The following is a 25,712-nucleotide window of genomic DNA, read 5'->3' as shown; positions in this document are numbered from 1 at the left end:
AATTTCTGCACTGTAAGGAGCACTTTGGTAACCATCGCATCATTTCCCTTAAAACAGATACAGTATCACATGCACGACACCAGGATGACAATGACTCCAATATTTCTGTCATGCTTATTACCATGGAAAGTAGAGAAGCAACAATTGATATTACATTACAGCGTATTATTTTTATGGGTTTGCAGCCAAACATTTGCAGTTGTCCATGTGACTGTTGTTTGGTTGCAATTTTAAAAATATACAGAAACTGTGCAACAGGCTGAAATCCAACAGGTTCAAGATAATTAACAGGCATTTTGGTATTTGCCTAGGTTTATTAGATCAGATTAGATTCGACTTTATTGTCATTGCACAGAGTACAAGTACGAGACAATCGAATGCAGTTTGTATCTAACCAGAAGTACAAAAAGCAGTAAAGTAAAGAGTATTTATATGTACTGTTTTGTAAAATATATATAGGATATGTACAAGTGTTGGCAAGTCTGAATCTACTGAAGTAGTTAAATACAGTATGGTCATTCGCATGCTCACATAAATGATCCTTGCAGGGTCAAGGGCAGGTTTTCTTTTACAGGCGTTTGCTAAATTGCGTTGACCTGCAGCGAGGTCAAAAACATGCTCACACAACAAAAACCAAAAGAGAAAGACGGTGCTTGAGACTAAACCTGTGGCATCATCAGAAATGAGCTGCAGATACATGTACAGAGTTCAGAAGCACAGTGCGTTGAAATCACTGCATATATATGGGCTTGTGATAAGAAGTGTAAAAGCTTCATAACTTAACTCTATAATTAAGCATGTATGACTGGGCTATATTCTCACTATGACTGTACAATTGCTGCACAGTCGACATACGGCTAAATCGCTCTCTTATCTACTGCGTCCTCACATCACCAGGAAGAACGTACGCTGGGAAGACAGCAAACAATATTTTCCACTGAAAACTATCAAAACAACATTATAAATAAGTCATTGATTCTATTAAGATTAAGCAGTGAAACAAAAAAGCAAATCTTCCGTGATCTGATCTTATGTACAATGGATTAAAACTTGCATTGTCACGGAGCCTGACCTCATTAAGTGGGTATTAAGAAGACAAACAAAAGATAGTCAACACAGCATCGAAACCATCCACATCATCGTGGCCTTTGCAGCCACCTGCATCATGGCAACAATGAATTTCTTTTGAAAATGTATCACAATTACAGTAAACAGGATTAAGACACAGAAATGAAGTCATGCATAGCGAAAGCAGGCAAAACACAGGAAATAAAAACTCTTGACGTACATAAATTCCTTCAGTTTCATTTGCAGCTGAATGTGGTTTCTGCATGGCTTCAGCCTGGTGAACCAAATATAACAACGATTTCTGTAAATGTCTTTTATACACAACATTTATTATTGCCTACATCCTAAATGTCTGGACAGTGGACAATATTTTCACTTAAATCATAGTTAAAATATATACTAAAATTAACGCAATACAACAGACCTGGAATAAATCCAAACTTCACGAAACTTAAAACTTCATGAAAGTTAAAATGTTCTCTTTTTGTAGAAAATTTTTAAGAGAAGTATTTGTCTTCACAGCCTTTTTACTGGCTGCAATTTGTGGTATTTATGAATTGTGTTCTTTTTTTCACAAGATTTATATTCTGTCCACCCAAATTACATAAGGAAGATGACTTATTATTATAAACAGCTCTCAGTTTAATGCATTACTGTAAATTTAGCTGGCAATTGTGTAAATACAAAACAAAGTACTATTCATAATATGCTGTGATGACTTAATATTTCTATGTGCATTTGAGTAGCGGATGACGGCAGTGATATTGAGCTTTACACATTTCCATATTTAAACATCCCTCCTGTTCACATTGACAAAAAATACAGCAACAGACTTAACCAGCAATTTGTAATGGTTGGAAATCTTGCAATCTATGATTAACTGTCTGCAGTACAAGTCCCCATGAGGATCCTGTGTGACTTTTCTATCAAGAAACTACAACAATAACAATGTTTGCGGCCTCTGGTCCTCGAGGGCCTCTCCTCATCATTCACTGTAAAAGTCACTGTGGCGCCATGCAATTTCTTCAAAATGTACAATCTGATGCACAAACATCTGGCTCCTTGCAAATAACTGCTTGCCATGCAGAGCAACCCACATTACGCTCTGCAAGGCACTCCTGCTGAGATATTCATAACTCTTCCTTTACTCCAGCAAGCGAGACACCTTGCTCACTCCCACAGTTCAGCTGCAAACAGACTTACACACACTGCTGAGGGTTTGCATTGAACATTTAGCAGTATTAAGGTTTGGTTCTGCTGGGAGCTTCCTTCTGAAAAGAAATACTATGGCCAGAAGTAGGGTCTAATGACGTTAGACTTGACTTCAACAAAATAAAAAATAAAAAAAGGATTGCAACTCAATTCGACAGCAGATGAGAAAAAGGTCATTTGGGGATTGCAAACCAGTAGACAATCCTTAAAAGTAAATTCTACTGTGATGGAAAAGGACAGGAATGTGCAGATATTTGGTTTTAAAAAATGAGTTAAACCACCAAACTGGAATTGTTGTAGATCATTTTCTGTCAATGAAAGGATTAATCCACACTAGCTGTTTCAGCTTAAACCACAACACAGAAATAAGACACAAAGGCACAGCTTTTGTTTTATTTGTAAGTAATAAATAAGACATTTCTATGTTCATTCTTTTTTTGCAAATAACTATTAAGTGTATGAAATGAAAATGGTATAGGACTCAAGTTTAGACCCATAGTCTTAACTTTTTACTTGCAAAATAATGACATAGCTCCTGCTGTGGTTAGTTTTCACAAATGCATTCATGCCATTATTCAAACGATGCTCATATAATAATAATCTGAATTTTCATGTAATAATGTAATTTAGCAACTTTCAACCGTGCAAATAACAACACGAGCATATTCCTGCTCATGAGCCAGTCCCGCCCGCAGCCTCATACAACACTTTCATATTGAGGTGGACAGGAAATGAAAAAAACACCAACGCTGTGACAGAAATATTCTGCCTCGTCACACACTCTTGTGAGAAACAGCTGACGTGTATATAGCAGCCGGGCCTTTACGACTGAGTGGCCGCTCGATGTAGTTTATTTCACGGTTCAAATGCGAACGCGTACTTTTGAGAAGTTAACATAAATTCTGGCAACCACAGCGACGCAACACCCCAAGTTCAACCGTGACACACGCCCAGGCTTCCTCCCAGCCACTCAGAGGCCGCCTATCTGCGCGTCACACCAATCAGCGGAGGGGAAGGCGGGTCGTTCAGCCTGTTGCTAGGGCATGTCCACGATGACTTTCTATCCCGTCACACCAATCAAATCGCGCCTCACGGGTTTTCTGCCCGCCGATTGGCCAAGACACATCCGGAAACCCGGCCCGCAGGCTTTTCTCATTGGACGGACGCGCCGTCACTCGGCTCGACGATTTCAGCGAGCTGCTGTTGATAGTGTAGTTTGAAGTCGCCAAGGCTCAGAAGTGAACACAGCAGCAACGTTACATCGCTCTGAAACTTCTTTTTTTAATTTTTTTTTTAATTTCAACTCCATTACTTTATGATTTGTACATTTGTGTAAATAGATTTTTTTTCTCCAATTTTTTTTTTAAATAACGAGACAACAACAACAACAACAACAACAACAACAACATGGAACTTAATTCTCTTCTAATTCTGCTGGAGGCTGCAGAGTACTTGGAGAGAAGAGACAGAGGTATTTTCAAGCTCAATCGACAAGTTGACAGCGTTTGCACGCTCGTGATTGTTCTGCGGTGTGGAGCCTCGGGGGGGCAGCTAGCATCACACTCCGTCATATGTGAAGTTTGATCGTGCCCTGCCACAGTGCAGGTATGATGTCACTTTGTGTAGACAATGGGACACAGACAAGGACGATGGGTGCAAACTGGACCCGGTATAAAATAAAATAACTGTAATTCACTATTATTTTTAGGATGTCATGCATTTATAGACATGTGTTAAGAGGCGGATCAAAAGAAACCAGTCGACATTGAATGCAGCATCCCAAAGGCAGATGTCACTAATCAATGGCCGTGTAATATTGACTGTGTAGAATGTTAGCTGTTGCTATACAACGCCTCATGGCTCACGTGTAGCCTCTTTGGCTAATTCCTGATTTGTTTCTTTAATTCCTGCAGAGATCACAATAACAAATGAACTCAAGTCATTTGTCTCTCTCCTGTCCACAGAGGCAGAGCACGGTTATGCGTCTGTCTTGCCGTACAGTAGCGACTTTTCCTCAAAGAAAACGAAAACCTCGCCAATATCCAGGAAAACTCAGAATAACAGGTAAATATGTATTTCTGGCTTTTATACCCCCCCCCCCCCCCCCCCCCCCCACACACACACACACATACATACATACACCCTCCTTATGTATTTATGTCCATGCCACACACACACACACACACACACACACATACATACATACACCCTCCTTATGTATTTATGTCCATGCCACACACACACACACACACACACACACGGTGGAGAGAGGGGAGCTGTGTTCATACACACACACTGCCATCTTTCTCGCTGCCTGGGCTGGGCTCTCTGTTTTGGTCTCTCAAATAAACACTGCCACGCGTACACTGTCAACTCTGCTGCTCCCCTCTCTCTCGGTTTCACACACACACACGCGCACACAGACATGCGCACACAGACATGCACGCGCACACGCAAACACACACACACACACACACACATGCACGCGCGCGCACGCGGCTGGCTACGTGCTCTCACCTGTGCAAAGCTTTGCTTTGTGCCTTTATCGTGGTGGTGAGTGTGTGATCTGTAGGGTCCCTCACGCGCGCTGTGTGACGTCACAGATCGACGCTTCCGATCAGGATGATCAACTCAGTTCCTCTTGTCTATACCAACACATATTGTATATTATATTATTATATATATATACACATACACATACACGTTCCCGGCGAGGGGGCTTCTACAGTTCACGCGTTTGAGTTTCAGTTTTGGTTCGTCCATTTAAAACACCAGCTGGTTAATGTTTAATTCTCCTCTCTTATAAAATGCAAAGGGCCTTGTTCGGCAGGAGGATCGACAGTCAGGCCCAAATGATATATCAACTTCATTATCACATGATCCGCCACTTCTTAGATTTATTGTTTTGTCTATAAAAATGTCCCCGTTTCATGCAACCCACCAGAGCAAAACTTGAAGTTATTGTACATTCCACAACCATGTATTACAAAGATAAAGCTACAAATCTTTGGGAGGATGAAGGGATATGGCAAAAAACAACAACTATTGAAACATTTTATTGATAATCAAAATAAGTGACTGTAGTTTCCTATTGATTAATCGACTAACTGGGGATAACTTGGGCAGATTTTTGGTCCAATTCAAGTGAGGGCCGGTCGAATGTGGAGACTTTAAAACATCCTGGACTGAATGCAAACCTTTCACAAGGTTATCTTGTCTTCATTCAGATGTCCGTCAAATATTTGTGTTGCGTGTTGCTGTGTACTGTCAATCCAGTTTCACTCCCAACAACACTGACACGTCAATAATGAAAATTGAATAATAAAAATACCGTTGGCTAATATTAGTTTTGGGAAAAACGGCGGAGCACGTCAACCTGTGGAAACACCACTGTGATCACCTTTTTTAAGGCGCATGGTTTTGTAAAATTGAAAATTAATTTTACTGCAGACCCCTCCGCAGAGAAGGGAGTCTGTTAAAGAAACAATCTTTAACAGACTAACATAATTAGGTGTGTGTGTGTGTGTGTGTGTGTGTGTGTGTGGCAGGTGGGTGTGGTGGCTAAAACAGACGCTGTGACAAACACTGGGTTTCATGCACCAGACCTGGTTTTCCCTCCTTTTTTTATCATGACTCTGAGTAAAGGAGGCAAATTCCCCGGATCCCTTCAAAGCTCCTACTGTTTTAGTATTTTTGAAAGCAACAACATGGATGTAGGAGGGGTGGAGAATAAGAAAAAAAACTTGTTTCATGCTCGAGCCTAGGCCCTGTTTTCGATTTTAACAGAAGCTGGTGTGTCAGTTAAAAAGTACCACGCTCGCTTTGTAGCATCGACAACTGCTGTTAAAGTGTTTGATATCAAAGACCCAGATCTTCAAATTAAACAAATAACGTGTTTTTTTGCGATGGTGTATTATTCAGGGCGTGTGGAGAGAAAAAAATAAATCAGTTGGGAGTTTATTTCTGCACACAGAAAGAAAAAAAGCCTTGGTGGAGTTTCCTTGTTTACTTGTAGGCTGTTGTTCAATCAAATCACAAAGACAGACAGAGAGAGAGAGAGAGTTGAACTGCTTCACCTCTCTGTCGCACTAGATACCAAATTCAAAATATAAATAGCTCAGATGACAAATTTGGCGATGGGAATTTTTTTTTTTACTTCCTTGAAATCGTGTGATGATTCCCTCGTGGGAAAATGTACACAGGAGCTTTGGCAGTTTTATATCCCGTATAAAAGGTGATAAAAGGCTCATTCACCGGCCGTCAGGGCAGAACTTGTCTCATCAGACCACGTAGTCCTTTGCACGCCACATCGCCCCTTTTACATAACATGTCACAGGCGTGTAAACCCGGCGTTCATTACAGTTCCGTGTGCATTCTCATCCCGTGAAGAGTGTCATATGATTTCCTGGTCGTGCCCTGTGTTTTGACTGGGGACGTTTCATAACTTCCTCCACGATGGATTGAAGTCTTTTGAATCAGGTTATTGGCAGCAGCGCTCGCTCATGAAAGATTTTGTTGGAGGCGGCGCCGCACTATCCCAGTCGCACACGGTCAACTGTAACCCCGTTGGTGCAGCGAGCGGGCGTCACCGGTGCCTTGGCCTCCTGCTGCACACAGCTGTGTGTGAGCCGCTGCTTTTGCGAGCTCCGGGCCTCCAAAACTACTCTCAAAAGGCTTGTTGTCAGTCTGGCCCTTTGTCGCTTGCTGTTTTTGTTTTTATATTGCCACGGTATCCATGGCGGTCTTGTGAACAGAGGGCCTGTTTCAGATGGACTGCAGTGCCCCCCCCCCCCCTCCCGCTCCCGTCTGCACATCATAATAGAAACCCTCCTCAGAATAGCCCACACGCTGAGGAATTCTGTAGCGTCCGGGCCTCCAGACGTCTGGGCGTGTTTCTTATCCTATGTCCACGCTGCCGTTCAGTCAGCAGCAACAGTGCGTGTGTGTGTGCATGTTGTTTGCAGGGAGGAGTGTGTTGTGCAGTGTCACAGATACTGCTCTCTCTCTCTCTCTCTCTCTCTCTGGGCCATGTTTGACCTCTGCTCCAAGCTCTCGGACAAATGTCACACGGACATGAAAATAGACTGTAAACGTTGGGCTTCATTCTTGCACAGTTGTCATGGATGTCTATTTTTTCAGACGGGCGTGACCCAGTTTTCTGCATGCGCGCGCCCTTAATTTCACCAGATCCGAATTAATATGCAAGTAAAATACAACGCTGTATTTCTTCGTGTACAGCAACTACTGCATTAAAAAGCCCCAGAGCCACCTGAAGGCAGAAAGAAAAAAGAATAAAGCATGTTTCTCCTGAATGCTTCTCAGATCTGCTGTCTAAGTCTACTTAGCACTTCTCCCAAATGTTTTACTTTGTCTTAGTCTTAGATAAATAATAAAAAAACATTTACTAACCTACTCACATGGCGATTATTCATTACATTTACTATCCTAACTCTCACGTCTTGTGGTTTGAAGTTTGTTTTGTGTTTTTTCGGTACACGTTGTCTTGACTGTCATCTTTTGTCTTTTTGTCTGTTCGCCCTTTCAGATCGTCGCACAACGAGCTGGAGAAACACAGGTAAGCTGACGCCTGAAATTATTTTTACCTGCCCCCATCTCTCACGTTTATCTGATGTGCGTGCACGTCTTTACCACGGCCGTTGAATTCTTAGCAAATGGAGTAAAGGATAAATCGTCAGATGTGTTTATCTCGAGTCAGAAGCGCCAGATTGGATCAGAGGTTGTCTTCAAAGATATCCACAGATTGAATCAATGAATTCCTCGCGACTGAGAGCGGACGAGCTGATTTTCAAAGAGCAACTTCGTGTTGATGAGATCTGTCTCCGTTTTCACGGGGTGAAACTCGCTGCCTTGTATGGAAGGGGAATCCTGTCAGTAATGTGATAATCCTGCTCAGACTGAGCGTCACTTATCCACAAGAAGAGAAGGCCACAGAGGACACACACACACACACACGTACATACATAATACCCAGTATGCACCATACTGCAACTCAGAAACTACTCTCTCTTCTGAAGTGCTCAGCTTGTGGTGATGTGATACGCTTGCTCATTAAAGGTGCAGACGTCTGTTCTGACTTCTTTAACAGGGGAAGTGACTTCACATTTCCAAAGGGAAGGAAGACCCCTCCTACATACAACAAAATTTAGCTTCTGTAGAGTCTTAGGTAGAAGTAGTAAAACAGTTTTTTAAATTTTTATTTTCCTGATGCTGTTTTGCACCAGAGTGACCTCAGCTGACTGTGAAAAAGAAAAAAAGAAAATCACCCTGCCCAAGGATTTAGGAAACAGCTGATGTGACTGTCAGCATGTGAGCCGAGCCCGAGATGGGCGTGTTGTCGACTGCGTGTGTGTGCGTGACACCGTCACACACGTCGAGGGATTGGCTTTTTCACTGCCAGACATGGTCACATGTCTGGCAGTGAGTAATGAGATGTGTGTGTGTGTGTGCGCGTAGAGCCGAGAGGAACAAGTACAGACACAGTTCTCTCTCTCTCTGACCTGGGACCCAGAGGAGGAGGCCCCGGCTGATCACGCTGCAGGTGTTGAGACACACACCAGTTACCTCATGTCCGACGACGGGGTGTGGTCGCTTACCAACCGGGTGACGTCCAGTCACACGGACAGTGCCAGTAAAAAGTGTTCCGTCATGAGTTTACTCACTTCCCTTGCGTTTTTCTACAAAAAAACTGTTTTCTTTTTTTCGACATCCAGTGCAGTGTGTCATTACTGTGCCGTTAAAAACGGGAATTACTCCGTATAAGGTTTTGACCATGATGTAAGGACTTCTAGATAAAATGATACCTTAGAGGTCTTTAAAAGTCACGCCGCGCTGCCCCTAGTGACAAGTGAAGCGTTGTTCTGTATTTATATCCACTGTTTTTAAGGATACATTTGATCCTGCTGTGACAAGCTGTAGTCGTTGTGATAGTTTGCAACTCGATGCATCCTGATTCAATCACCGCCTTCTGGACTCGCGGCCTCAAACCGCATCGTCATGACTCCGACACACGTGTGTTAAAGGTTGAAGCTGTGACCTCAGGCTTTTAGCGCAGTACATGTGCATTCAGTGTATTTTATTTACCCGCTTTAGCTTAACTAATATGTGCGGCTGAGATTATTAATTGATCAACAACAATTCTGACACTCTAGTCTTTTATCAGCAAAAATGAAAAAAACAACAACAACCAACAGCTGACCCTAGCTACTCAAATGTGAGGACTTTTACTAATTTCTCTGTTTTGTATCACATTATGGAATATCAGTGGGTTCTGGGCTGTTGGTCAGGCAAAACAAGACGTCTGTTTACTCAAAACTTTCTCAAATGTCATTAGATCAAACGATTAATTGATGAGTGAAAAAAATGCATATCATAGAAACTGAAAGCAATTATGTTCAACCCTAAACTGGTATGATAGACATGAATCTACCATTGTCGTCGGTTGATCTCTGTCTGTCTGTCGACTGCTGATTCATTCGAAAACCCAAAGTCCCCCGCCTGTTGCTCTCGGTCCAACCAGTTTATTGACTATGAGACTAGTTTGGAGCCTTTGCTCAAAGCCCCAGCTCAGCCCTGATCCATCATCTGCACTAGACAAACTATTGTTTCCTCGGGTTCGACGTCCCCCCACGCCCTCTGACTCCGCTCCGGCGAGGTGCTGCCGTTTGAATCCTGACTCACGGTCTTGGTTTGGTCATGTGTCATGTGTGTGTTTCGTTCACGTAGACATCCGGACACGTAGACAGGCTGACTGATCTGATGGATGTCGTTCGTCTTGTTTTATAGGGGTTGTGCCTGACCTGAGGATTTTTGTCAGTCGAACGCGTTTGGTCTTTGAAAATGTAAAACGACAGGGTCCATGTTTGTTTGTTTGCTCGTAGAGGAGGGGGGGGGGGGGGGGGGGGGGGGGGGGGGGGGGGGGGGGGGGGGGGGGGGGGGCGTGAAGGAGATCCGATGACAAGTGGTCACTGGAGATGCACACAGAGACACATTGTGATGCCAAGTGTAAACCGACGTACTTAGAGCTGTCCACTTGGGATCGGATCACCCGAGACGCACGTTAATGCGCCCTGAGTCAGACGTCTGGCTGGGTGCCAGCCTCGTCCCTTAGGCTTGTCTGTCCTCACACAACCTGCTGATCTGCCGCAGCCTGAGCGCAGCCTGTGACGGCCCTGTGCAGACCCGAGTGGCACCAGTCAGAACTGCAGAGCGTCAGCTCGACACTTTCTGTGAAACCAAAAACGCTACCGTGTGGTCGGCCTCCAATGGCACTTGCTTCCTTCCCATTTCTGACTTGAGCCGCCGATCATCGCGCCTGTGACGACTGGTTCGTGCCACAAGTTTTCGTTTTGTTTTTCACATAGCATCTGTTTACAGGAAATCCTGAGTCCCGTCGAACGAGGCCGGGCAACTGCTACGTGTGCGTCGCTCACCTCAATTGCGCACACAAGATTTACAGATCTATTCTTATCCCTCCACACGCCACCCATGGCAATCAGGTGCTCTCGGTTTCATTTTTTTTTTTAGATCGCTCAGAGTTTTCAGATTGATTTGAAACAAACGGTATTCGTTTACAGTACGGTGCAGGGTGTGTGCCACTGCAGGTAATTTGCAGCAACCGTGTGACACCCCTAGAACTTGACTCTGAATTTACACAAACTCCGTGGACACGGGCGGGAGCAGGCTCTCACTTCGTCACGGTCTAATGTTCTCTCTAATTCAATTTACTCTCAGTGTCTCCTACTCCCAGCTGTGATGAATGACTTGTTTGGTTTTGAGGAGCTCATTCCTCGTGTGTGTGTGTGTGTGTGTGTGTATGTGTATGTGTGTGCGCGCGTGTGTGTGTGACTATAGGCCGCAGCAGCAGCACCTATCTGAGCCGTTTGATGAGTTATGGCAGTGGGAGGGGGAGCCGTCCACAACCCCTGTTACTTCACCCCTTTACCTTCTACTCTTTGTCTCCCTTTTTTTCTCTCCAGAGACCACATCTGTTTTTTCTGTTATCTTTTTTTCCCCCCCTTTATCCTCATTCTTGCTCCTCCCTCCGAAAAAAAGTGCCCGAGTCAGCAGAAACCTGAGGCACTAAGGAGGAGAAAGGTCCTACTGCAAAAACTCATCTGTGCCCGTTTCTACTCCTTTGAGGAATCTTCACATTAAGGTCATATTATGTCCACCTCCTGCTTTTAAATATGAATTTATTAAAATGTCATGTTCGCCTCTTAGTTAAAAAAAAAATATGTGGAAAGTTTCTTTATCCTTTAAATGAAAATGTCAGAAAATATTGAGCAACGTAAAGGAAAAAATGAGGTGATGTTTTCAAATAACTTTGTTTTGTCTTGACAAACAGTCCAAACCCAAAATATACTCAGTTTATTATTACATAAGACATAAAAAAAAATAAACCCCCCCACAAAATTCTCACATTTTTAGAACCTCGAACTTGAGAGTGTTGGGAATTCTTCCCTTAAAAAAAATAGTTGCAGATTCATTTTTGGGCAGTCGACTAATCGATTAGTTGACTAAATTGTTGGACTGACTAATAGAAATTAAATTGTTGATGAAGTTATCAGTGTCTATGTCTATACTACTGAATAAAATACCTGTAAAATCAGGGTCAATTTGATGCAGTTCTGCAAATTGTTCTGCAACATTTCCTGCATTGGACTAATACAACCAGACACTGCATATGAAAGGGACGTCTACATTGTTTGATACATTTCTGTAATCTCCTTAAATATCTTTTGGTGTGATTGTCCAACTTTAAGACTGGATGTGTCCAGTCAGTAGAGTTGTAGCCCGAGGACAGTCTGGGATGTAACTGCTGAAGGAGCTCCACAATAAGAAAACATGCTACAGCTGGAGGTCAGCAGCAGAGGTCACACGAAATATCTCCACCCCTGAGGTCGTCGTGCGCCGAGAGGTTCTGCAACTTTCTCAGGTCAGACCGGCTGTGGTCGCTGCACTTATGCAATCTGCGAGAGGCCTGGGGGATGATGCGCGCCGGCGTTTTTTTTCTGCGTTCGTACACTCATTGCACAGAGATTGTTCGAGTGTGTGAACGCGACTGGCGCAGACCTACATTTAGGTGGGAGCATTCCTTCCCCCCTCTCAGGTGTCTCCGCTGTGGGCTACAGCACGTTTCTGGGTCAGTAAACCTGACTCACTGCCGCCAACCAGCTGATGCTCATAAAAACAACAGCATAGGACGCACTTTAACAAGGTGTGTGCATAGCTTTGTTTTTATTTAACAACAATAAAGAGGAGGAGCGCAGGAAGGAAAGTGCATTGACCGAAGCATTCGTGGTCTGGGCCCGGGCCCTGTGTGCCTGAGGAGGAGGAGGTGGTGAAGACATTCTTGAGTGCTGTCGAAGGGAGGAGCGGGAGGCAGCGTAGGACGTGGCTGCTCTGTGTGTCGAGCAGGCAGCTTGAAATTCAGGTCAGCGGAGTATGCACACATACACTGGAATGTAGAGTTAAGTAACAGAGGCGGGTTGGGGGGGGGGGGAGTCTGCGGGTGGATGGGGGTCAGGAAACTAGCAGGCCGAGCATTACTAGAATGCTCCGCAGCTGCGTTCGCTTGTGTTGCCTGTTTTGTTGGCAAGCGGACGATCACGAGCGAATATTATTTGAATCACTCATTGATGGAGTGGAATAGAGCTGCTGGCTATCCGTCATTCACTCGTTCTCTTTACGTTATATTGTGTTGTAAAACAGCAGCAGCCAACCTCAAATGACGCCTTGTCACAAGTTGCCAAAGTCGAAGGGCTGTGGTCTTGGCATCTTGCCATCCCGCGACCCCTTTGGGTGGGGGGCCGGCTGCTCCATGACCTCCCCTCACAGTCGACGACATGGAAGCTGGAATCTTCTCTCTGTCCCGTGTTAATCATTGACGAGAATTCATTATAAACCAGAACTCCTTGTGTCGGGGGGGGGGGGGGGGGGGGGGGGGGGGGGGTTTGTCGAGCTCACTGAACTTGTCTCTGCTAGTCTGTCCGACTGTTGCAGACCTTCTGTTCAGTGCATGCGGCGGAAGGCAGCTAATTTTCCAGGTCTGTCACTCGGCATTGTGCTGATGTGAATCAGAGATGCACAGGGAAGCCCCCCCCCCCCCCCCCACGCGCTTTCTTTATGCTCACACGCTCTCCTTTTACAATTTCTAGTTGACATCTGTTTTTCTGTTAACACCACTGTAAGCCGCCTGTGCTGAGGAAGGGATTTTGTATGATGATCCCCGCTCGCACGGGGGGATTGTTTCGGTACGCGGAGAAAGACAAAAAATCAACTAATTACTAGGCATTCCCTAGCACACCCATTGGAAATTCCAGTTAGTTTTTCAGGGAATGCTACTACTACATGAGTGAACAGGGAACTGCCTAATTCTGCGGTTTTCCTGTTGTTCAATCACCAGCTAAGCATGCTCCTCTTTCTGTAGAGTAATTCTACGAGGAGTGTCACGAGGCCCCGCCCTCTGTCTGTGTTGTGTTCAAGTTTCTGTTTGCGTGTGAGAGCAGAGTCATGTGAGAGCTGGCTCCGCGCTCCTGCCGTCAGGAAAGGGTGTTTACGCTTGGGAGACTTGTGCGCTCCTATCTCACCTCAAAGTCGTCTCCCCACACAGCGGGGTGGGTGTGGCGTCCCCGACGACAGAAAACAAATACACTTTGTCCCAGACGACTGACATTTCGAATCGGCCCGATGAAAGCGCCCCGTCTCCCCGCGTGTCTCATGTCTCGCTGGCGTGGGCAGCGTGGCAAACCACTCTGGCAGTTTCACATGACCCGCTCTCACGTTGTTTTTCAGCGACGGCACATAAGATGTCTGTTGAATGTAAACATGTTCGGGCAGAGGGCTGGGAGGTGACAGGGAGACTGATGAAGTGGGCTGCTGAAAGGCCTAGTGTGTGTGTGTGCGTGTTGTGTTTGTCGTCCGGCCCTCTGGGTCGGGCCCCTCACCACCTCAACCCTCCCTCCAGCTGCCTCGTTACTCCCCAGAAACCTGCCAGCCAGATGTGGAGCCACTCACTCTGGCAACCCCGAATTCCACCAGCTCACCATGGTGACCCACACTCGCGCAACGCAGCAGCCCCCACTTTCCCCTTCGCCGAAACAGAGCCGCGCTGTAAACAGGCGGCCAGATGCAGAACAAGTTTCCGTTTTTTGGGGAGATAGACAGAAACATGAATTCTTGTTTATTAGAACTTTTTTTTTCTGCCTGTATTTTTGTCTGAAATTCCTTTCAGTAATGTGCAGGCAGATAACACCGACTTAACTGCTGAAATCTAGAAACACAAGAGTCTCATCAAAATATGTTTTAACGGGTACAAAACACGAGGAGTCAAAACGGATTTATGGTTGAATTATTAGGGTCAACTTTATTTTTAGTGATGTTGCCTTTTGCTAGATCTCGGCAATTAACCTGATGAATGCAATGTTATGATTACTGATAAGAAAGATGTCTAAAACTATATATTTTTTTTTTTAAACGTCTTTGCTCACTGTCGGCTTTACGCGGAGGCGATCAGACCGGTGGATCCGTCATGCTGACGTCTCAAGTGAAGATGACACCAGAGGCCTGGTATCACCATTTTTCCTTTTCCTGAGACCCGACATGGGAGCAAACTGAGTCAGCTCCGGCCCCGTCGTCTTCTGACGACCTTCGACCTCACTTAGCGGGTTTGGCTCTGTGCCAGACAAGCCGCTCACTCCTGCGCCGTATGGGTTGAGGAATGCGTCCGGGCTGCAGCGAGCTCATTAGACGGTGCCGTGAGTGAAGGCCTGTTGTTTGCACTGGCTCGCCTTCTCAGGCCCAGCAGGATTTAAAAAAAAAAAAAAAATGATGTGCCGGACCACTGGACGGTTGTAGGACGCACTAATGTCACCAAACAATGTGTGGGAATCATTATGCGTGTGTGTGCGTGGATGCTGTAAAACTGTGTTATCTGTATTTGCATCTGTCAGATACACACACATGCAGGGAGGTGAGATACGCTGCTCGCGTTTGACTGAAGCTGCAAAACAACATATTTCATGCTTCTTCTTTTTCTTTTCTTTTTTCGCCTTGGGAGTCTGAAGCAGTGTGACCAGATCTGTGATAAAGGCCCTGGTCTTTACCCAGTAACCTTGGAGCTAAGTCAGCAGTTTAAATAGCTTGCTCCAGTTTTCAGCAGCGTGCAGCTCCCTGAGCAAAAGTTCCTTATTTTGTCCGCTGCCTTTTGCTTTGTTTTGGCACCGCGCCCCTGGTGAAGAGGGGAGAGGAGGGGGGAGGGGGGAGGGCGAGGCCAGAGATCAGACACAAATCATCCCGTGGTGCTCCACACGTGAGAACAGTCAGGTGGTCATTCCCCCCCCCCCCCCCCCCGCAGACGTGACTCCAGAGCAAATCAGATTTACTAATGCGTCCTCTAATGCAGAGAAATTGCAGTCCATTCCATTTGTTTGTTTGTTTTGGCGGTTTGAGCTGCTCTCATATTCAGAAGAGATTTTCAATGATCGAATGATGTTGCTGTTGCATGCACTGCACGGTGAAATCTTAAACTTTTGCACTTTGCTGACTCTCAAACCAGATATCTGCCACAACCCCTAATGTGACATTACACTAATAGTCTCACACTGGGACACTATTCACGACGGTAATATCAAAGAGGGAGCTATTTTCAACACCCAGACAAATTGGGGAAATGTGTCACGGGATTCTGAACCGTGCGAACAATATGCTCCCCGGGGACATTCGCATTCGTCTGGCGCAGCACTCCTGCGTGGCTGTTTTGAGGCAATTTGGTAAACATTGCGTGACCAGGGGCTGGATTTAGGGATAACAAATGTGAGAGAGGGAGGGTCCTCGCTCCGAATCAGCTGTGTAAAAAAAAAAAAAAGAAGCCGAGTGTGTCTCGCGTCAGGGGCAACACGTGCTGCTGGGGGGGGGCACACTGCCAGTTGTAGCCGGGCCGCCTCTTATCGATACGCACCAGAAAACACACAAAGCTTTTCTCCGGCAGAGTCACAACAGAGGACAGATATAGAAGGAAGACGTGTTGCACTTAGTGCACGTTGTAGCAGCAGAGAGAGGGCCTGCCCAGATACAGTGGATCATTATCCCCATTAACAGGCAGCAGCAAGTCAAGAGCTGCAGAGAAATGTGCCACTGAAGAAGCGGTATTTCTTTCTTTTTTTAATACTAACCTTTTTTTTATCCGTGTTCACATTTTGAAACAGTCCCAACGTAATAAATCATAGAACAAATAGTCAAAGGGTAAGCACACGCACACACGCGCACACACACAGACACACACACACACACCCACACACACGTGTCTCACTAATTACCACATTTTATTTTTACCAATTTTTTGTCTCTGCTGAAAGCAACATCTTAATGTGGTGTGATATTTGTCCCTTCCTTTTATGATCTCACCACGGTTCAAGATACATTACAAAACAAATGTATCATTATATCCTTGTTCCAGGAAGGGTTCCAGTTGTGCACATCTCCTGAAAAAAAAAAAAGGGGGGGTGGGGGGTTATGGTTAACTTGCAGGTCAGCACATTCAGATTGTTGAGTGACAAGTTGTCTGCGTTCGATTTCGGCTCTGCTGAAAATAAGCGACGTGTCCGAGGGGCTTGACGACCAAACAGTGGAGACATTCATTTTATTTTCATGTGGTTACAAAAAAAAGTGCATCTGTGTACATTTCTGCCTGCTGCATGCCAGGTCAAATATGTGGTGAGCATACAGGTGGTGCCTGTGAAGAGGCCTGTGAAGTTTTCTTGGGGGGGAGGAAAGGTGGGTTGTCCGGGGGAGAATATCTTTTGGGGGGAACGCCTTGTTTTTGTTTTTCATTACAAGAGAGGGAGGGGTGGTGGAGAGCGAGCAGGGAAAACAAGATGGTCGCCCATTGGCTCAAGTTACCCTTTGGATCATGTGTATGGAGTGCTGCCTGGTGCAGCTGAGCACACTGCACTCAAAGGGCCCTTCTTTCAACCCCAAGAGAAAGTCGTCCACTCGCTCAGACCCCATTCCCTTCCAAAAAACCCCACCCCTCTCTCTCCCCCCTGTGCTGCAGACCCCAAGCTCCTTCCTGCCTGCTTCCCCTGGCCGGACTCCAAGTGCTTCATGTGGTTGGACTGGGGCAGGTTGGAGGTGGACCCCCACCCCACGTCCTCAGAAGACACTTGTTTTCCAGTGCGATGAGGGTGTGTTGGTGTTGGCAGGGTGGAGCAGAGGGGTGGAGGGGGGAGCAGCGGATGGGGGCCGGGCGGGCGGAGGCTGCCCCCCTGGGAGAGGAGGAAATAAAAGAATGAGCGCACTTTCACACGCCCTTTTTTTGGGGAAGGCCTGTGTGCACCTGTAGAGAGGTAGAGGTGGTTCTGAGGGTATTTTTTCGAATTAGCTTTGAGAGAATCTGGTTTGCTTTTAAAAGCTACAACAAAATCCCCCAAAATTAAAGATGCATTTCTCATGTAGGACTTTGGATTGTTGTGTTTAGTCCCCGAGGCCGTCCTCCAATGAACTCTGAAATGGAACAGAGAGCGCTGGTGAGAGGGTCTCACTCTGTGTGAAAAACACAGGTGACGCCCTTCCTGAAAAAAGGAAGAGAAAAAAAATATAGAAAACATGGAAAAGACTGTGTGCATGTGCAAAGATTGTGTCCTCGTGCTGTAGCCGTGTGCTCAGCTCCGCAGCCGGCTCCAGAGAGAGAGCTTCATTTCTCCGATCAGGTTTATTGTGGTTGCGGCGATGGCCAGCGGAGACCTCGCATTGTCGGAGTTTGTTTACCGTGCAGCCGGAGTTAGCCAGAGGAACCGGAGAAATGGGGGGGGTGGGGGGAGGCTAGCCGGGAACAAAGACCCGGTTCATGGACTAGCTTGACTAATGGAGGATTGAAAGGCCTTTATGAACAAAGTTGAATGGACCAAGGACAGAGAGGGGAGGTAATCTGCTGATTAAAAAAAAAAAAAAAAAATGTCGTGAATAAAGGCAGTCCTCTACAATATCCATACAAAGTCGCTGCATGACCACACGGAGATTAACTTTGTTTTTTTTGTTGTCGCCACTATCGCAGCATTAAAACGTCTAAATGCTGCATCCAGCGAGCGTTTACTTGGCAGTCCAGGGTCGGTGGCCTGCAGGGCTTTGGCAGGGACGCAGTGTTTTCTGAGGTCACAATTTGTGACATCAGTTCAGCCGTCGGAGAAGATGAGAGTTTCAGGCAGCAGTGAGAGCATGGATTCCATTTTGTTCATCAACCCAAAAAGAAAAAAGTTGAGGAGGATAATGATAATGTACCACTAGACCACTGGTTGGCGTGGGATCCAGACTATTTATTTATTGGAAACTGTGGTTGGTAAAAGATTCATAACGTTAAAGATACTACAGTAGGCTCATTGTGGAGGATGAGGACACATGCATTGCAGAATGAGAAGGGTCTTAAAGGCGTCTGGAGCCTGTGGAAGCTTTGAAAATGTGTAACCACAAGACTGTGACCCCCACCAAACCTCATCTCACAGTCAAGACCAAAACTCTCAACTGAGGCCAATCCTGCAGAGCATCACCCCCCTGATCATGTTGCATTAACCCTCCACTCTCACTACCTCGCATATTTTCCATGAACCGATGAACCTGGAAGTCAAGAGCACTGTATACGAGGAGCAGTATTTCTCTCTGGATTAAGCTCTTGTCAGTCTGTTTTGTGTTGGTACCTGGACTTGTGCTGACTCACCAACGTGCTTGTGTGTTTGCAGACGTGCCAAACTACGGCTGTACTTGGAGCAGTTGAAGAAACTGGTGCCTTTGGGTCCAGACACCACGAGACACACCACACTGAGCTTGCTGAAAAGGGCCAGGATGCACATCAAGGTATAAAAATAAAAAAAACAGCTTGATGAAAAAAGAAAAAAAAACACAACTCAAAAACAAAACAAAAAAACCCTAAAGGGCCGTCATTCCTTCGATAAGGTGTCGTTTTCAGGACTGTCATTTATTAGTCGACCGGCAGAACGTTGACACCAAATTCATCGGGTCATTTGTCAAGCAAAACATTTCCCGGCAATTTGAAGATGTCACCGCGAGCGCTGTTGAATTATGAAAGACAGTTTTCTGACTTGTGAGGATTACTCAAAAAGATCGTTTGAAGACGACTCCGTGGTGAAAACGTGTTAGTTTCATTTCAAGTGTAAACTAAAACTGGATAGATTCTCATCGACTTACGCGAACTCACGCTCTGGTTCTCCCATTTCTTCTAGCTCTGTGGTTTTCTCCCTTGTCTCCTTCACCACGTGGTATTCTCTCCTCTATCAATCAGAGCCTTAAAAACAGAAAGTGGGATATTTGTTGGTTGATCTTAAGATATGTCAAATGAAAAGAGGAGAATGCAGCAAACTGGAAACAATCAGTGCTCGCGGAATATTATTTCATTCTCAGCCTCGGCGCGTCGAAGATGAGCAGCAAAAGGCAAACATTACCGGGAACTTGCTGTTTACAAGCAGCAACAATGCGGTCGGTGGAAAATCCAGACGTAGCCAGTTTTAACCCTTCATTTCCTGTTTGTCGCGCACGTCCTCTTTGCTCAGGCGATCTGCGCTGATTCTCGTCACCGTGTCGTGTCTTTCTCAGATCCCACGTGTGTGTGTTCGGCTCCGCTTTGATTCGCCACCGAAAACGTTCACATGAAAAACAAGTGCTAAATCTAATCCCAGTCTGAGTGAAACTCGGCCACTTCCCCACTACATGTTGAATTCTTTTTTCTTTTTTTCACTGTTGTTAAATTCTCTCTTGTGACTTTGGCAGAGGTCTGACTGGCAGGAGATGATAGAAAACAAAACTGGGCTCATAAGGTTTCACATTTGATTTGAATAACATTGATAACGGCGTCTGTGTTTGATGAAGGAAATCAAATGTTTCGTCTGTTGCATTTTCTACTTGTTTTTATTGCCTTTTAATTTGTATTCGGGAAAAAAGGAACATTTGTTTATTTAATTAAGATTATTTAAAAGATAAATGTCACATTTTGTAAATATTAATTTAGTGTGTTCCCTCACAAGAAGTTTTTGGATTCCTCCTGCAAAATTGACGAATTGCATCGCGTGGGAATGAGAGAATTGACAGGGGAGAAAAATTCCCACACTGGGAACTTGTACAACATTTCAGCTGTGCAACAAAAATAAATAAAAATCGATGAACGGATTAATTAGTAATCATATAGTCTACAGGTGAAGGTGTAGATTGATTTCCGTTGCGTTTGTGTCTCTGCAGAAGCTCGAGGAGCAGGACAGGAAGGCTCTGAACGTGAAGGAGCAGCTGCAGCGAGAGCACCGCTACCTCAAACGCCGGCTGGAGCAGCTCTCTGTGTCGGGGTCCGTCGAGCGCGTTCGCACTGACAGCATGGGCTCGACCATCTCCACCGACTCTGAGCAAGGTGCGCTGGCATCAAAACAACAACAACAACAACAACAACACCCAAAAAATACTAAATCATGCATCAGCCCACCAGGGAACATTGTTTGTTCCAAATCTGGACAGTTAAACTGTTTGTACATTCAATTTTCATGTCATTTAGAGAATTTGAGTTCTGATGACAAGCACATCCATGCATAACTTTCTGGAGGGCATTAAGACGTGCATCCCATATCATCTGAATTAGTTTTAGAGAATGTTACATTAGCCTTACTGGGCCAAATGGACACACGTTAAAGAAAACAAAATGAAGATCACCTCCGAATTTTTCTGCAAATCAATAATGAGCACATACACACACACACACACACACACACACACACACACACACACACACACACTTCACAAACAACTTCCGAGCGCAGCACCATTGGTGCTTCCGTCCACATGGAAACCCGGTCAGAGCTGTTTTGCTGTTTGTCTTTCCTCTCATTGTCCACCGATAAACCCTTGAGCCACTTGAACTTTAGCCCCCTGCCTTGTTTGCAGGCGATGGCCCCGAGGTGAAAGGTTAATGCCTCAGCTTGCTGGTAGGTAGCAGTCAGCTTAAACAGCTGAGCCACGTTTCATCTGCGGTTAATGCTGTAAATACACACAGTTATCAGTTACTTTTGTCCACTGCTGCTGGTTCTGTTTGAGCATCATTAACCTCATGCACCTCACCAGAAGTGCTCTCCAGGGGGTCACATGGTGTTTGAAACACCTCCGATCACTTCTATGACTTTTTTATCAGAAGTTTGCCTCTCGGTGTGGTAATTTTTCCGAGCTTTCACTTGCATCTGCCGTCACAGGCTCCACTAAAATACTTAATTCGGACCATTGTACTTTATGTTTTCTAATTCTGGATGCAGTTGTTAATCAACGGAGGGGGATTAGCTGTCGGAGCACAAAGATCGGCCTGTTTGTCCAGTGTTAACAGCGGCCAAAATCCGTGTTTCAGCCACAGGCGCAGCAGGCTCCCTAATAAAAATATGCCCGCGGTCGGGAGGAAATGGACAGTTTTCTCTCTCTTGCTCCGTTACTGAAAATAAACCTTGTGTTTTCCTTTTTTTCCTCTCACGTTCAGATGTGGACATCGAGGGCGTGGAGTTCACCCCCGGCGAGGTGGACAGCGTGGACAGTATCAGCGACGGCGAGGAAGAGGACCACTACAGCCTCCAGAGCAGCTCCAGCGACACCAGCTACACGGCCACACATTCCCACAGACTGCAGCCGCACCACTGTTAGAAACAGCGCGACCATCCAACTCCCAACCAGCTTCCTTGCCCTCCTGCGTCCCCTCCTCTCACTCACCTGCCTCCCCTGACCATTTGCCATCGCCGACGGCGCCTACTACCTACATCAGACCAGTCCACGACGGCGGTGCACCCCGAACCAATTCCTCCCTTCCCGGCCCCGGGTCTCCAGGAAGCATATGGAGCTGAAATGCCACCTAAGCCTTCCTGACCCCCCCTCTGACCACTGACCCTACCTCACCCTACTGTATCCTGCCCCCCTCCGACACGCCCTGCCCCCCCACTGCCCTCACAACTCCTACCCAGTGTAGCAGCAGGCTCAGAGAGCAGAGCAGAGTGTTGTGGTGGTCACCTTTGACTTGTTGATCAGGAAATTTTCAGTGTGTGTTTGTGTCTGTGCATGTGCAGGAGAAAGAGGAACAAAAAAAAACAAGCAAGCAAGGGAGTTTAAGAGAGGTCAAAAACAAAATCAAAGATTCACATCATCTTCATGTGGCAGTAATACACAGCCGGGGCTTTGCACTAGGTTTGTGACATTAATGCCAAAGCACTTCTGCAATATACGCAACATTGGGACCTCTAAAAGCAATTTTCATCACACGGTATCGTCCCTTTGCACAATAAGATTGACAAAAGTTGCTATTGCAGATTTCCTGCTCGTTTCTTGACACTGACGGAAAATGGTCAAAGCGTAAAAAAGAATTGTTCGGCATTATGGGGAATTGACTCTTGAACTCTTCTTCTTGTCCAGAGTCAGATGAGAAGATTGATGCGGCCCTCATTTCTGTCCGTTGGATATGAAGCTGCCAGTTAGCGTAGCTTAGCATGAGGCCCTGGAAATGAGCAGACGCAGATTGGCCTGTAAAAAGCGAAATATCTTTGACCAGCACTTACTATAATAAGCACATTAGATTTTGTTTTGGGTGTTACGTGGAAGATCAGGGCCAAAAGACAGTCGGGGCACGGGACGCCCCCAGAAGAAACTGCAATTTACATTTGTACACTTGGCTCGTACAGATTTAACTTTAGAGGTTATAACTTTATAAGCTTTAGAAGTGCTTGTTGGCGTGTTTCCAGGGGAGGCGAGCTGCTGCAGATTCGTACTGGCCGCACGGACGCGAGAAAGGCATCGATCCTCTCGTCTTGTTCCTCTTGTTCGTTTTGTTTTTGACCCCTTTCAGTTCCGTGGATGCACTGCACTTCTTCTGCACCGGTGTCACCAAACATTGGACTTTTCCAATAGCTTAACTTTTCGTAGATAATTAGAACACCTTCAGAGTCAAATGTGGCCAAATGTTTTGGGCAACAAGACAAAGCTGATGAAGTTACAGAGCTGCAGCGGTGAAGAAAGAATGTAAATAGATGTACAGTCACTGTCCAAACCTTCACGTCTCCCTCTGGTTGGTTTGCCCTAACCACTACTCCACACTACTGACCACTACAATCTACCACCCTGCGGTGTGGATGGACTTACAATGTCAAGAGATTTGCAAGGAGTTGCCTCAAAACTAAAACTCTATCCCTTAAAGATTGTGTCTCAGTAGCTAATTGATGTAGCAATAAATGCACGAGGCGGGCGATTCCTCGTGAGGCAGAGTTTGTCTTTCACCCTTTACCCTGTAGATGGTGACAGGGCACTTACAGAGAGCGGACCCTCCTTTTTTCACTCATGGATCCTTCTCTCTCCCCCCCTTCAAATGCCATCTACCCCAGAAATTTGCATTTCTCTGCAGCTCTGTTACTTTTTTCAAGCAGCGTTTGCAACTTTTGTTGTTGTTCTGATTAACAAGTCAAAGCAAAAGAGACATAAGGACCAGCTCTAATGATTTGTTCTCTGTAGCGGATTTTATTTTTAGCCAACGTAGAAAAGTAATGACAGCCAGCGGAACTTTTAATTTCTATAACTAAACTATTGATTTTTATTTTCTCTCTCTTTGCTCAGCGCGGCTGAGGACCAACGTAGACGAGATTCTTCTCCAGCTTTGTCTCTAACTGATGCACAATAGTAACTATTGACAGAGGAGGTTGCTTCTGTTGCTCTCTGACCAGTTGTGTAATCACGGGGCCTCTGGTCTCTGGGCGGCTCCTCAGGGCTCGACGTCTCGATACTTCAAAAACTGCAAAGGGCCGATCCACCACGGCAGGTCTGACCAAAAAAAAACTAAAATTAAAAAAAACTACGACTCAAAAAACAAACAAACAAACAAAACAAAAAAAAACTTGCATACAAAAGAAGCTACTTGTCACTAAAAGTGAATCTAGCCAGTGTAGTCTATATTTCTTGTATTAAATTTTGTATTATATTTTCCTAAATGTGCTCTTGTAATGAAAAGACAAAAAAAGAGTGAGTATAGCTATCTATCTATATATAAATATATATGTGTGTGTGTGTGTGTGTGTGTGTGTGTGTGTGTGTGTGTGTGTGTGTGTGTGTGTGTGTGTGTGTGTGTGTGTGTGTGTGTGTGTGTGTGTGTGTGTGTGTGTGTGTGTGTGTGTGTGTGTGTGTGTGTGTGTGTGTGTGTGTGAGAGAGACAGACAAACAGACAGGAGGCCAGGCTTGTTGAATGGAGAGTGGGGGCAGGGGAGCTGATACACTGGCCCCTCTCCCTTGGTCGACTCTCCTGCTGTCGTTCTGTGCCTTGGTGAGCCTTCGACCTCCCTTCGACCTCCCATCATCCCCCCCCCCCCCCCCCCCCCCCCCCCCCCCCCCCCCCCCCCCCCGCCCACCTCCCCAACCTGCGGCCCCTGCTCAGGACAACGATCCCATCCTCTAGATCTCAACCTCCCTCTTCTTCTTCTTCATCTTCCCTTCCTCCTACTCGTCCTCCTCGTCCTCCTCCTCCGGCAGGGTTGAAAGCTTGGATTTCAAACCCTCACCATGCCCAAACACTTCCGAGAGCGAGGGGGCATGTGAAGAGAAGGCCGCGAATAAAGAACAACATCGAAAACAGCAAAAAAAAAAAAAGGCCCCTCCAGTCTCGACTGAGAAGCCGCTGTTGAACTACACCCTGTCCAGGCACTCCCTCGCCTCTTGACGCCCGATCATCTGCCAGTGCCGCCACTGTCACGGAAAAAGAAACAAAAAAAAAAACTAAAACAAAAAAATAAGGAAAACCACACACTGGCAATCTCCCATGGCAGCTTCCAGTCGCCCCCGAATGGTTACCAACAGGGTTTAAAACTTTTGGGCTTGAGGCATGTTTATCTATATATATATATATATACAGCATATATATATATATTTTTTGTCATTTTACTATTCTTGTATGTTGACTATGTGTTTGTCCAGTGGGAGTCCCTGGGAGAGGAGCGATAAAAGAATAATCCAATCGATGGCAGCTTACGGTGTTATCCTCCAGCCTCCCAGGGGTCCATCCCCCTACAAAGTGTTACCCGTTGATCAGGGGACTTCTTGAGACACAGCAATATGACCATCTTGTGCTTTCTGAGGGAGGGCGGGGCCGGCAGGGTTTTGAAGACAAGCAGGTGGTTTTGCTTTTGACTCTGTGGTGCTTTTTTTTTTTTTTTTAATTTAAATTTTGGTGACCAACTTTTTGTTTTTGTTTAAATTAATTTTTACATCCTATCTGCACTCTCTCCATACATGCAGGAGAGCAAAAATTAAAAAAAAGATTAACTAGAGATGGGGGGGGGGGGGAAAACTAAACTTTTTTTTGACATCCAAGAGTTTACATTCGTGTCCAAGGACTTCGACGTGACTGTTTGTAGCGATAA

At 45.6% G+C, this 25,712-nt stretch overlaps 1 protein-coding gene and 1 long non-coding RNA gene across 3 annotated transcripts; one reads left to right on the top strand and one right to left on the bottom strand.

The window, feature by feature from the left end:
* Window positions 1-3,481: 3,481 nt before the first annotated feature.
* mxd4 (MAX dimerization protein 4) lies at window positions 3,482-24,198 on the top strand. 2 transcript variants are annotated; one of them, XM_035637217.2, is made up of 6 exons: window positions 3,482-3,751; window positions 4,194-4,344; window positions 7,826-7,855; window positions 19,032-19,146; window positions 20,542-20,704; window positions 21,809-24,198. In XM_035637217.2, exons 1-6 carry the CDS (start codon window positions 3,688-3,690, stop codon window positions 21,967-21,969), a joined length of 684 nt encoding a protein of 227 aa, XP_035493110.1. In that variant the 5' UTR covers window positions 3,482-3,687; the 3' UTR covers window positions 21,970-24,198. The 2 variants fall into 2 exon arrangements, with proteins under 2 accessions (XP_035493110.1, XP_035493111.1); XM_035637218.2 differs by having other exon boundaries at window positions 3,484-3,751; window positions 4,245-4,344.
* On the bottom strand, window positions 16,639-19,890 carry LOC118312544. The gene is made up of 3 exons (XR_004794247.2): window positions 19,752-19,890; window positions 19,498-19,594; window positions 16,639-16,781 (listed from the first exon to the last, which is right to left on the bottom strand). It is a non-coding gene; the product is annotated as an uncharacterized LOC118312544 (long non-coding RNA).
* Window positions 24,199-25,712: the final 1,514 nt, after the last annotated feature.

This window comes from Scophthalmus maximus, chromosome 8, assembly GCF_022379125.1.
Source record: "Scophthalmus maximus strain ysfricsl-2021 chromosome 8, ASM2237912v1, whole genome shotgun sequence".
Taxonomy (NCBI): Eukaryota; Metazoa; Chordata; class Actinopteri; order Pleuronectiformes; family Scophthalmidae; genus Scophthalmus; species Scophthalmus maximus.
The sequence above is the reverse complement of the archived record's forward strand: the minus strand, read 5'-3'. Positions and strand labels throughout refer to the sequence as shown.

Coding starts and splice junctions, on each gene's coding strand:
- mxd4 (XM_035637217.2), top strand. CDS start 3,688: ATGGAACTTAATTCTCTTCTAATTCTGCTGGAGGCTGCAGAGTACTTG. Junction 7,856..19,031: donor AACGAGCTGGAGAAACACAG/GTAAGCTGACGC, acceptor GTGTGTTTGCAG/ACGTGCCAAACTACGGCTGT. Junction 19,147..20,541: donor GGGCCAGGATGCACATCAAG/GTATAAAAATAA, acceptor GTGTCTCTGCAG/AAGCTCGAGGAGCAGGACAG.